The sequence below is a fragment of the Rhipicephalus sanguineus genome, chromosome 3 (assembly GCF_013339695.2).
Source record: "Rhipicephalus sanguineus isolate Rsan-2018 chromosome 3, BIME_Rsan_1.4, whole genome shotgun sequence".
Lineage (NCBI taxonomy): Eukaryota > Metazoa > Arthropoda > Arachnida > Ixodida > Ixodidae > Rhipicephalus > Rhipicephalus sanguineus.
Window position 1 is genome coordinate 213,139,476 of NC_051178.1, and position 12,140 is coordinate 213,151,615.

A 12,140-nucleotide genomic window follows, 5' to 3' on the forward strand; every position below is an offset into this window, starting at 1 on the left:
GTGTGTATTGCTACAAATTAACTTTCCATTTCTCGGCCACAAGTTCGGCCAAATAAAGGGTTTCATTTTGGACAAGTTGCCTGCGGTCTTTGTCGACATCACGACCATGTGACAATATTGTAATACATGTCTTTAACATCAGTGGAAATGCACGTGACCAACCATCCCTCCTTAAGAAATATCTGTGACAGCACTGGAGTTTTTAACGCCCCACGGGTCCTCCAGTGGAAGTCTTTGCTACATTTCTTTAATGTACCTTGCCATACAATTCTGCCAAGTCCTTTTATCTCCGACAATCATTCTGAAATTTGTTGTGGGTCTTAACTGAGAAAAAAAGGTCTCAATGCAAGACCGTCGCATCCTTTAAGGCCCTTTTTGAGCCTATCTAGTTCCAGCTGCTTGCACAAGCCAATGGCTTTCTTCTGGGCTTTCTTTAGCAACAAAGTTCTGTCCTGCTGCTTCTCTAGCCTTCTTAATGTGCTGTTCAAAAGACATGACAACAAATCTTCCTGTCTTGTCAGAAAGTTGCAGTGTTAGCTTCTTGTCTGTAAGGTATTTGACCACGTCCTTAGTCCTGTTGGCTCTACGTCTGCCGCCTGAATATTTCTTGATACAGGTGATGCCTCCAGTAATACATGCAACTTTCCTGTCCTCTGGTACCTGCCTGGCCACGTCATGGACGAAACTCAAAAGCTTTGCACGTTGGCAATCAGGTGTCAGGGAAATAATGAAAGAAAGAGTACAATTTTAAGATTTTTAAGCAAACTGTATTAAAGGAAAAAGTTGCATGTCGTTGTTCTTCTGGCTGCCTTGCGATTTGTCCCAATTCGTGTCTCGAAGCTAACTGCGTTGCCAGGCGTCTGTGGCCTGGCTCTTCGGTTGAGATGGGCTTTTTGACTCCATGGGGATCACACCACTTTCTTTCGCATGTGTGTATGTTTTTTTTTATCCCCTTTCCTTGTGCGTATATATTTTTTCATGATTTCCTAAAATAAACAGTGTTCGCGCTTCTGTTGTCCCCTGTGGTTCTATCTACGTCGTCTTTCATTTCCTAGTAGCGTGCTGAAATTTTCATTTTTCTCATTAGTGTGCAAGGAACGCCTGTGGCCAAACACATAAACACATCCCAGCATTCCTGTGCATACAACAGTACCACCAGTTTTCCTTGTAGATAATTGTAAGCAACTCCATGGTGCAAATTTTTTCCCCTTGCTTCATTAGGCGAGAGGTAACAGTTTGGTTTAGTGGATCACATAAACTGCCGTTGAAAACAAGAACAGTGAGGTTGGGTAGATCACGTAATGCATGATCTGTTGGAGTAAGCTGAAGGGTTCCAGTAGAAGGGGAAGGCCATTGAGGACAGCAGGGGATCAGATGAAGTGAAGTGACTGGGAGGAATGGAGCCGGCCAACTGAATCTTAGAATAACAGAGAGCTGAGCTAGTTGGTAAGTATTCATTCTAAAAAGACAGGGCGTGCAAACACGGACACAAGAAAGAAGTCAGGACACCGATATTTGTTTCGTAAAACACACCAACAAATTCACTGATTGCCGTACGAGTGTGGCGTATAAGGTCCCTTTCAGCTGCGGTCGCTTCTACGTAGGACAAACTTGCCGATGCATTAACCAGAGATTGTTGGAACATAAGAGATCGCTAACCGGAGGCTCACCTTCTAATCTATCTTTACATTGTCGAGATTGTAAGTGCACACCAAAATTCGATGAATGCGCAGTGTTGTACCGTCAGAAATGAATGTTTGTGATATGTTTGTGATGTTTTTTTTTTTTCAATACTATTTATTTTGATGCCTTGTCAGTGGTCGAAGTACGTTTCACCGGATTTGTCTAGTCAGCCATGAAGGACGATAAGAGGAGCAAAAAATCTAACAGAAGGCATCCCTGTAAAATTGCAGCCCCAGTAGTGATTAAGAGCAATGTACTTTGGTTATTCATGACAGCAAGAACATTGCCTGTCCTCGTTTGTTGTGACTTCGTAACCTAAGCTTGCTCTTCCATCTGCAGTGGAGTGGTGCCTTGCAGAAGGCTTGCTCAGTCAGCTGGTGGCACTGCATTCTACCAAGGAGTTAGAATGGCTCAAGAAACATTGGGTGCTGGCTTTCTTTCGGCTGCAGCCACTAGGTAAGAACACTGGTTCACAAGATTGGCGTTTTCACAGTTGGCACACACCTCTTTTTGACAAGTGGCTGCTGATTGACTGTACAGTAAATCTTAAAATACAGTAAAACTCAAGCTCTGATATCTTAAATATTGGCAAAGTCAAAATTTTCTCCTGCTACAGTGTCAATTCCACGCAAATTTCAGCCATCACCTTGAATAGTTTTTGCAATCCGAATGTATTGAAACCTGGACACCAAAAACGCCCACGAAAAGTAACTCCCCTAAGGTTCGATATTGTCAAAAAACAGAAAACAGAATTTTGCGTCACCTTTCACCTAGACGCACATGCGATGCCTAGGTGTCTTCATATGACGGACATCATCTCAGACGTTTCACATGATTTGGATCACTCGGCAGGGGAGGATTCAGGACGGCTGGATTTCGGTATTACTCACCACGTATCACAGCTCTAATTTGGTTCTTCATTGCTTTTGAATCGCTTTGTGCAGACTGAAGCAGTACTGCGGGTGACATATAGTCACGGGATATGCAATCCCCGAGTGCTTAGCTTGCAATTTGTTCCATTGTACAGCTTCATGAGAGATGCGTTGCTTGCACAACAGGTAGCTGAATGAAGAGCAAGCGACAATGCTGAGCCATGCTGCCCGCCCCCCTCTTTCTACCTGTCATTGCTCAGCCAATTTGTTGGGGGCCTCGCATTCAGTCCATATCCTGTGATGAAGTGAGGCCATTTCGGCAAGCTTGTCTCTTAAGGGGGGATGTGGCAATGAAAACGATGTTATTTATTTATGGATATAAAGCACTGACATTTGGCATGAAGATGGGATTTGTTATGCTGACATCGTAACTGAAATCGGTTTTGAGCTATCTGTCGTAGTTCTTGAGTTACAAGTCATTGTTATCCCAAATTTAATTAATTAATTAGGCATAAGTTCGTCAGGATTTTCACATAAGGATATTCACCAGGGCCCATTCTGTGCATAAGGCTATTGGTTTATTTTTTAATATTCAAATGAGCACACAAAAATTTTTTGAAATGTCCTTTACATATTGTCTTGGTAATGATTCTGAAAGACGGGGCGTGCAAACACGGACAAAAGAAAAAAGTCAAGACACCACAAACGTAGGCTCATGCGAATATTCGAACACTTTGAATATTCGAACGAATATTACAGTATTCGAATTCGCTTTGACTCGAATTTAAATTATTAGAAACTTCGAAGGTATTCGAAATGAGCGAACAGGTGTATATCGGCCTGCATGTAACCGTCCTGTAAAGGTGGTTTTACTCTAGTGGAGGGGTGGTATACTGTGAATACACCTTTCCAGGGAGAATCCGCGCTGCTGCAAAGCCTCACTTCAAGGTTAAATGAACATGTTACTCCCACATTGATTCATCATTTTTTAAGTTTAAAAGCTTGTTATACCGGTTTATATGCTTTAAGTATAGTAAATTTAAGACGTAACATATTTTACAGGTTATCATTTGCAATCTACCAAAAGTCAAATCCTGCTACTATTGAAAGTTGCTTCCACTTCCTTTGAACCAAAAAGAATGACGTTCGCACATGCCTTGTTTCAGTTAAAAAAATATATATTGTGCAGCTTAGTTGGGTCATGACAGATACGCTCATTTTTCTTTATATTTGATATATACCTACTATTAGAATTCGATTCGAAATTATTCGGCCAAATCACTATTTGCTTCGAATTCACCTCGAAGCTAAAATTTGCTATTCGCACAAGCCTACACAGACGCGTTTGTGGTGTCTTGAGTTCTTTGTGGTGTCTGTGTTTGCATGCCCTGTCTTTGAGAATGGATACTGGCCAACTAGCACAGCTCTCTGTTATGCTTAGTAACAACTTTCACAAAAAGCCGATTATAAAAATCTGTATGATGTGTAGACAAATGTAGACAGCTTTATGGCACTCACCAGTGTTTCAGGATCTACGTGCAAAAAACAGGATGGTTATATCTTCATTTGTTGTGAAATGGCACAGGGATGACTGAGAGAAACTGCACAAACGATGAAAGCTGAGAAAATGGAGCTCAAAGCTAAGAAAACTGACCTCAGGAGGGAGCTGGTCTTATTTATCATTGAACAAATGCAGCATTGTGGCTACCTTGAGCTCCAGTCTCTCCTTTTTACAATGATGCCAAGATGGCGGCACTCTAGTACAGCACACTAGTAAATGTGCTTTTTTCTCAACTTCTGCTGCTTATTTTGTTCTAATATTTCGCCATGACGTAAAAGATGGTCAGAGGATTGCAAAAGAAAAAATAATAAATTGAAAAAATTGAAAACTTTGACCAAATTTACTATTCCAATTGCCACGTCTATCCTCAATGCTTTGAGGGTCGAATTTTCTCGCGAAATCCAGTCTAAAAATGTGTAATTTTTTTATTGCTGAAATAAATTCTTCAGACGATTCTGTTTAAGAAAGCAATTGTCTAAAATTTTTTTTCGTGACCGTAAAGTGACAAAAAAATCATTTTTGTTGTTATATTTACATGGTTTATTCTTAGTAAAATCAAGCAAAATCCTAAAAAAAAACTTTAACAGTTTTTTATAAATAAAAATATGCATCGTATTAAACACAGCTCACAGACATACAAAAATAAGTGCACCAGAGTACTTTTCCGATTAAAAATGTTCCTGCTCTAACACTAAAAACTTTTCTGCGTGTGATAGTCTTTGAAGCATGGCTCGCCGCACACGCTTTTCAGATGTCGCTCCTTGATCGTCATCGGAGTCTGAACTCGTCAAAAATCCTCGTCTGACAAACTGAAATCCAATTAATCAGATTCTGATTCGGCACTTGGGGAATAGTCCACATCGGAAGAATCGCTGCTCGACCCCCCGGCAACAGAGCAACCGGCGCGCACTTTCATAGCGTAAGCGAATTGCGTCAGTGAGTGCACGGAAGAAAACTCTATGGTTGTGCACCTATCTGGAAAGCAAAACGAGTGAGAAAGCTACAGTAATCCTTCGTCTTATCGCCAGCAAGACGTAGTTAGTTTTTTCGAGACCCCGAAACAGGAAACGCAATCACGGCAGTGTCATTTGTGTAATTTAGCGACGCACGGAAACAGATGTACTCGCGCCCCGGGGAGCAATAAACGAGAGAGTAACAAGCGGCCACCGTTTGAGCGATTAGAAACCAAACAGCCATCAGCTTTGCGGGTACAAGAAGCAAAAACCACCCAAAGGACGAAACCAAAACCAGCCGGACCACGTGCGCGTGTTCTGATGCGCAAATGAAAGCCGCCGCGCCGCTTTGGAAAGCAAAAAAAGAAAAGACGGAGAGACATCGGCGCATGGAGGTGCATCGGCGCATTAAAAAAATTTCACGTATTCCCGAAGCGTGGCAGCACATTCCAACCAAGAGAAATGATCGAAAAAGGCGTGCGTTTGAAACCAACCTCTCCGCAGGCACGCTCGGTTGTGCAAGCGATAGCTGGCATGCCGTTTTGTGAAGCATAAAAAAAAGCAACAACGGAGAGACATCGGCGCATGAAAAAAATTCCACGTATTCCCGAAGTGTGGCAGCACATGCAAAGCAAGAGAAATGATCGAAAAAGGCGTGCGTTTGAAACCAACCACTCCGCAGGCACGCTCGGTTGCGCAAGCGACAGCCGGCATGCCGTTTTGCGAAGCATAAAAAAAGCAACAACGGAGAGACATCGGCGCATGAAAAAAATTCCACGTATTCCCGAAGCGTGGCAGCACATGCAAAGCAAGAGAAATGATCGAAAAAGGCGTGCGTTTGAAACCAACCACTCCGCAGGCACGCTCGGTTGCGCAAGCGATAGCCGGCATGCCGTTTTGCGAAGCATAAAAAAAGCAACAACGGAGAGACATCGGCACATGAAAAAAATTCCACGTATTCCCGAAGCGTGGCAGCACATGCAAAGCAAGAGAAATGATCGAAAAAGGCGTGCGTTTGAAACCAACCACTCCGCAGGCACGCTTGGTTGCGCAAGCGATAGCCGGCATGCCGTTTTGCGAAGCATAAAAAAAGCAACAACGGAGAGACATCGGCGCATGAAAAAAATTTCACATATTCCCGAAGCGTGGCAGCACATGCAAAGCAAGAGAAATGATCGAAAAAGGCGTGCGTTTGAAACCAACCACTCCGCAGGCACGCTCGGTTGCGCAAGCGATAGCCGGCATGCCGTTTTGCGAAGCATAAAAAAAGCAACAACGGAGAGACATCGGCGCATGAAAAAAATTCCACGTATTCCCGAAGCATGGCAGCACATGCAAAGCAAGAGAAATGATCGAAAAAGGCGTGCGTTTGAAACCAACCACTCCGCAGGCACGCTCGGTTGCGCAAGCGATAGCCGGCATGCCGTTTTGCGAAGCATAAAGAAAGCAACAACGGAGAGACATCGGCGCATGAAAAAAATTCCACGTATTCCCGAAGCGTGGCAGCACATGCAAAGCAAGAGAAATGATCGAAAAAGGCGTGCTTTTGAAACCTACCACTCCGCAGGCACGCTCGGTTGCGCAAGCGATAGCCGGCATGCCGTTTTGCGAAGCATAAAAAAGCAACAACGGAGAGACCGGCGCATGAACAAAATTCCACGTATTCCCGAAAGCGTGGCAGCACATGCAAAGCAAGAGAAATGATCGAAAAAGGCTTGCGTTTGAAACCAACCACTCCGCAGGCACGCTCGGTTGCGCAAGCGATAGCCGGCATGCCGTTTTGCGAAGCATAAAAAAAGCAACAACGGAGAGACATCGGCGCATGAAAAAAATTCCACGTATTCCCGAAGCGTGGCAGCACATGCAAAGCAAGAGAAATGATCGAAAAAGGCGTGCGTTTGAAACCAACCACTCCGCAGGCACGCTCGGTTGCGCAAGCGATAGCCGGCATGCCGTTTTGCGAAGCATAAAAAAAGCAACAACGGAGAGACATCGGCGCATGAAAAAAATTCCACGTATTCCCGAAGCGTGGCAGCACATGCAAAGCAAGAGAAATGATCGAAAAAGGCGTGCGTTTGAAACCAACCACTCCGCAGGCACGCTCGGTTGCGCAAGCGATAGCCGGCATGCCGTTTTGCGAAGCATAAAGAAAGCAACAACGGAGAGACATCGGCGCATGAAAAAAATTCCACGTATTCCCGAAGCGTGGCAGCACATGCAAAGCAAGAGAAATGATCGAAAAAGGCGTGCTTTTGAAACCAACCACTCCGCAGGCACGCTCGGTTGCGCAAGCGATAGCCGGCATGCCGTTTTGCGAAGCATAAAAAAAGCAACAACGGAGAGACCGGCGCATGAACAAAATTCCACGTATTCCCGAAACGTGGCAGCACATGCAAAGCAAGAGAAATGATCGAAAAAGGCTTGCGTTTGAAACCAACCACTCCGCAGGCACGCTCGGTTGCGCAAGCGATAGCCGGCATGCCGTTTTGCGAAGCATAAAAAAGCAACAACGGAGAGACATCGGCGCATGAAAAAAATTCCACGTATTCCCGAAGCGTGGCAGCACATGCAAAGCAAGAGAAATGATCGAAAAAGGCGTGCGTTTGAAACCAGCCACTCCGCAGGCACGCTCGGTTGCGCAAGCGATAGCCGGCATGCCGTTTTGCGAAGCATAAAAAAAGCAACAACGGAGAGACATCGGCGCATGAAAAAAATTCCACGTATTCCCGAAGCGTGGCAGCACATGCAAAGCAAGAGAAATGATCGAAAAAGGCGTGCGTTTGAAACCAACCACTCCGCAGGCACGCTCGGTTGCGCAAGCGATAGCCGGCATGCCGTTTTGCGAAGCATAAAAAAAGCAACAACGGAGAGACATCGGCGCATGAAAAAAATTCCACGTATTCCCGAAGCGTGGCAGCACATGCAAAGCAAGAGAAATGATCGAAAAAGGCGTGCGTTTGAAACCAACCACTCCGCAGGCACGCTCGGTTGCGCAAGCGATAGCCGGCATGCCGTTTTGCGAAGCATAAAAAAGCAGACAACGGAGAGACATCGGCGCATGAAAAAAATTCCACGTATTCCCGAAGCGTGGCAGCACATGCAAAGCAAGAGAAATGATCGAAAAAGGCGTGCGTTTGAAACCAACCACTCCGCAGGCACGCTCGGTTGCGCAAGCGATAGCTGGCATGCTGTTTTGCGAAGCATAAAAAAAGCAACAACGGAGAGACATCGGCGCATGAAAAAAATTCCACATATTCCCGAAGCGTGGCGGCACATGCAAAGCAAGAGAAATGATCGAAAAAGGCGTGCGTTTGAAACCAACCACTCCGCAGGCACGCTCGGTTGCGCAAGCGATAGCCGGCATGCCGTTTTGCGAAGCATAAAAAAAGCAACAACAGAGAGACATTGGCGCATGAAAAAAATTCCACGTATTCCCGAAGCGTCGCAGCACATGCAAAGCAAGAGAAATGATCGAAAAAAGCGTGCTCTATAAACCAGCTGCACCGTGAACGTGCTCGGATGGGCAAGCGATAGCCAGTGTGCCGTTTTGGGAAGCGAAAAGAAATACAACAGAAAGACATCGGCACATGAAAAAAAGTTCCACGTATTCCCGAAGTGTGGCAGCACAGGCAAAGAAAAGGCGCGCGTTTTAAAAATAAACGCTATGCCGTACATGTACGACGAAAACCCTTTGGTACCAGAAAGCTTCTGACGTACATGTACGGCGAAAACCCTCAAGGGGTTAATAAAGGGGCTCACTTCATGCTTGCGGCATAAATGGTGAGTGTGCAGCTTGATAAGAATGCTAGGTTCAAGCTCATAGTGTAGGATGTGAGGTCACAGCTTGAAAACTAGCTTAAAATAACAGAGAGCTAAGCTAGTTGGTAAGTGTTCATGTTAAAGAGACAGGGCGGTGGTGTCTTGACTTCTCTCTTGTGTCCGTCTTTGCACGCCCTGTCTCTCTTTGAAAACTAGAGACTTTGAGGCATAAACTGCTACAGAATTGATCAGTTCTGGCAGGAGCGGTCTCATGTTTTCTGGACATGGAATTTGTGGACACCTGCCAAGCACATGTTTTCGCTAACCTAGCCAAGTAACGCTTTCACATTAAAAACTGATAGAAAGAGGTGGTGATAAAAAGGAAAAATCCCCTTGGAATGGATGCTCACCAGACCAGAATCAAACATAATCAAGTTCAAAATGAAGTTCCGTGTAAACAAACCTATTTTATGCATCACTCCAAGGTGCTCCAGCATGAAACAAAGTTGTCAAAATCAGCATAAAATTTCCGCAGCTCAAAAAATAGCCAATTCTAAAACTGCTGTGGCTTAGTTTCCATAGTCTACATATGAATTGCTTGGCAGGTACTCTACGCTGTTTGTTATACTTAGAAGCCATATTTATAAAGCTGACATCAGGAGCTTTCTTCGCTGTGTGAACCACGGGGCAAGCTGATTTTTTCAGAATCTTGTAGTGCTTGCAGCTATCTCAACCTCAAATGGGACGGCCAGATAAAGCTGAACTCAAGGTGCTGCTGAACAGTAATAATAAAGTGTGAAATGCGGGACATGCTTAAAGATTTTTGTCTCTCTTGTGGGACGTGGAGCCCTCAATGCAGGACAGTGAGTTGCGGTATGGGTGGTCAACCTTGGCAGCGCTGATAATTTCAGAGTTGAGATCACACTAATGCGCGCCTAGTTTCATAGCAGGGCCCGCTTTCAATTTCAGTTTATTCCATTAGTTACCAGATATTTCATGTCTGAAATAAATTGCAGACGATTTTTGAGCTACTGTCAAGAGAAAAGGAAGCGAGCACCCCAGCAGGTGTGACCAGAACTACAAAGAGACGACTCACCTCACTTCACACTCACCTCACACAAAGAGACGAATCACCCGCCCTGCCCTTCAGGGGCTACGGTAGTGATGACATGCACACTTTGGGTGCTCTTTAGGTGCGGCTTAAAGGCCAACGCGGCAGCCGTGCGTCAACATCCAGAAAGTCGGTTGCGCATGCTATCAGGATTTGGCAGAAGTTCGTCAGGTGCGGCTGTAGGCGCAGATAGTCATGCAGCAAAATCGCACTTGAATCACACCATGTGCTGGATTATTAACTCTGTGCTCAATGCTTCTGAAAGAACAACACGCACTCGCGCATTGCAATGAAGACGATAAACGTATGTTGCAAAGACAAGCACAGTTGCTGAATGAAATGCAAAAAAAATGGCTGGCTCTTCCATAATAAAGTGTAGATGCAAGCATGGAATGCCCACCAGCAAAGCAGATGGATTGGAGATGATGCCGCAGTCTGAGGTGCATGTGATGCACTGTGGCACCATGTCTTGAAGGAAGTGGCAATCCGTGACACAAAACTGTTGCCTCCGTGATTAGCTCGGTTTATGCAATGTTTATTTAAGAGAGCACAGGCGGGACACTGGTGTGTAAAAGAGCAAGTGTGTGGAACATCGCTACTGGAAATTACAAATAAAACTTAAAGCCTACTAGAAGTTACAAATTCAGTAGATTTCAGCAATGACCATGGGGGCTGGCGGTATGAACCCCGTTTGCTAAAAGGTATACTTCCTTATATGTCTTCACATTCTAAATTAGTAAAACGTGGCGTCGCAAAATCTTGTTTGTTGACAGCGCTTTCATGGTCTTGCTGCCACCAAGTGAACGCAAGTTTTCAAGTGCAATTGAAATGTGATTGCAAACCAGTCTTTAACCCTTTGCGGTCCGAAACCTGTTCCCACCTTTCGTCCGTTCTGGTCGGAAACTTAAAGACTCAAAACTCAAGTAAAAGAAATTTAATTACTCTTTTACAGATGGCGCTTAGTGCAGTCAGAAAACGTGTGTAAGAATCAACCACGAAAGAACTTGACCAGCAGTGCCCGGCCGCAGACCACTGCGGTCGTGTTGCGCAGTTGGGCAGGACCCGACAATCGACCACAAAGGGTTAAAGATTGTGTAGTACTAGGCACTTAGGCAGAGCAATGTCAACGTGAAATCTTTGAGGCTTTTTGCATCCAGAAAAGTGGAGACTGTTGTGTCAGCGCAGCTTTGCCATTGCTTCGCAAAAATGAAATGATGTATCTTTCAAAACGCCGATTTGGCAATGTTACAGCGATGTCTTATTCCCCGATGTGTATACTGATTGTGTTTTTCCCTGTATATATGGACGTGCAAACGCAATAAAATATCGCTGTTAGTCAGCGCCATGTTTTTGTCCCCTCGTCTTCGTCCTGTTCTAGCGCTGTTTCTTCGATCAAAAAGCATTTTGTTCCTGACAGTCAGAGAATTGTTATGCTCTGCTAAAATTCCACATAAGCGCCACCATTATTCACATTTTTTTGTGAATGATTGGAGGTGTTTTCAACAGACTTCCACAGATATTCATGTGGTGCATTTGCAAAGACTTACTGAATTCGCTCCTGGAACTCATCAGTACGCTTTTCATGTTGTGCAGTAAACTTTCTGTCTAGCCAACTTCAAGAGGAACAAGTCACAGGGCACCAGGGCTCCTTGCAGGCCATTTTAAAGGGCCATGACACCCTAACCAACCTCCTGAAAAACGTGTTTCAAATAACATATGGACCCACAACTTTTGTTGAGGTCATGTCTCTAATACCTACAATGACATAAATGATACATAGTAAATTTGTCAATTGTAACAAACGAAATGCTTTCTGTTTTAATAAAATTGTTTAAGTATTATAAAAATTCAAAACAATTCTTAATAGAGAGTTCACATACAAACACAGACGAGCATATCTAAAGGAGGGTCAGCCCCCTTGCAAATCTGCGTAATCCAATCTCCCATCTGAGATTTGAGGGTTAGCATGCTAAAGTAAATTCAAGGTCATCTATGAACATAGCACATTACTTCTGCACAAATTCGTGAGAGGTAGAAATAATCACGAATGAGAAAAATTGTTATTCCTGTTACTGTGAAGGACGGTTCCAGCGAGTTTCCTTTCTGGATTCATGCGAGTGTTATGTGGATGTCAATCTTTCCCTTTAATAAACCTTCCTTGACAGGAAACAAAGAAAGCCTACGTAAGATCGGAACAAAGC

At 44.4% G+C, this 12,140-nt stretch overlaps 1 protein-coding gene across 1 annotated transcript in view; it reads left to right on the plus strand.

The window, feature by feature from the left end:
• Nucleotides 1–12,140, plus strand: part of LOC119388262 (anoctamin-8) — a 113,881-nt gene that overhangs the window by 15,312 nt on the left and 86,429 nt on the right. The window contains exon 4 of the mRNA XM_037655937.2: nucleotides 2,023–2,139. Coding sequence (XP_037511865.1) covers nucleotides 2,023–2,139 — 117 coding nt within the window. The remainder of the gene's footprint in view (nucleotides 1–2,022; nucleotides 2,140–12,140) is intronic.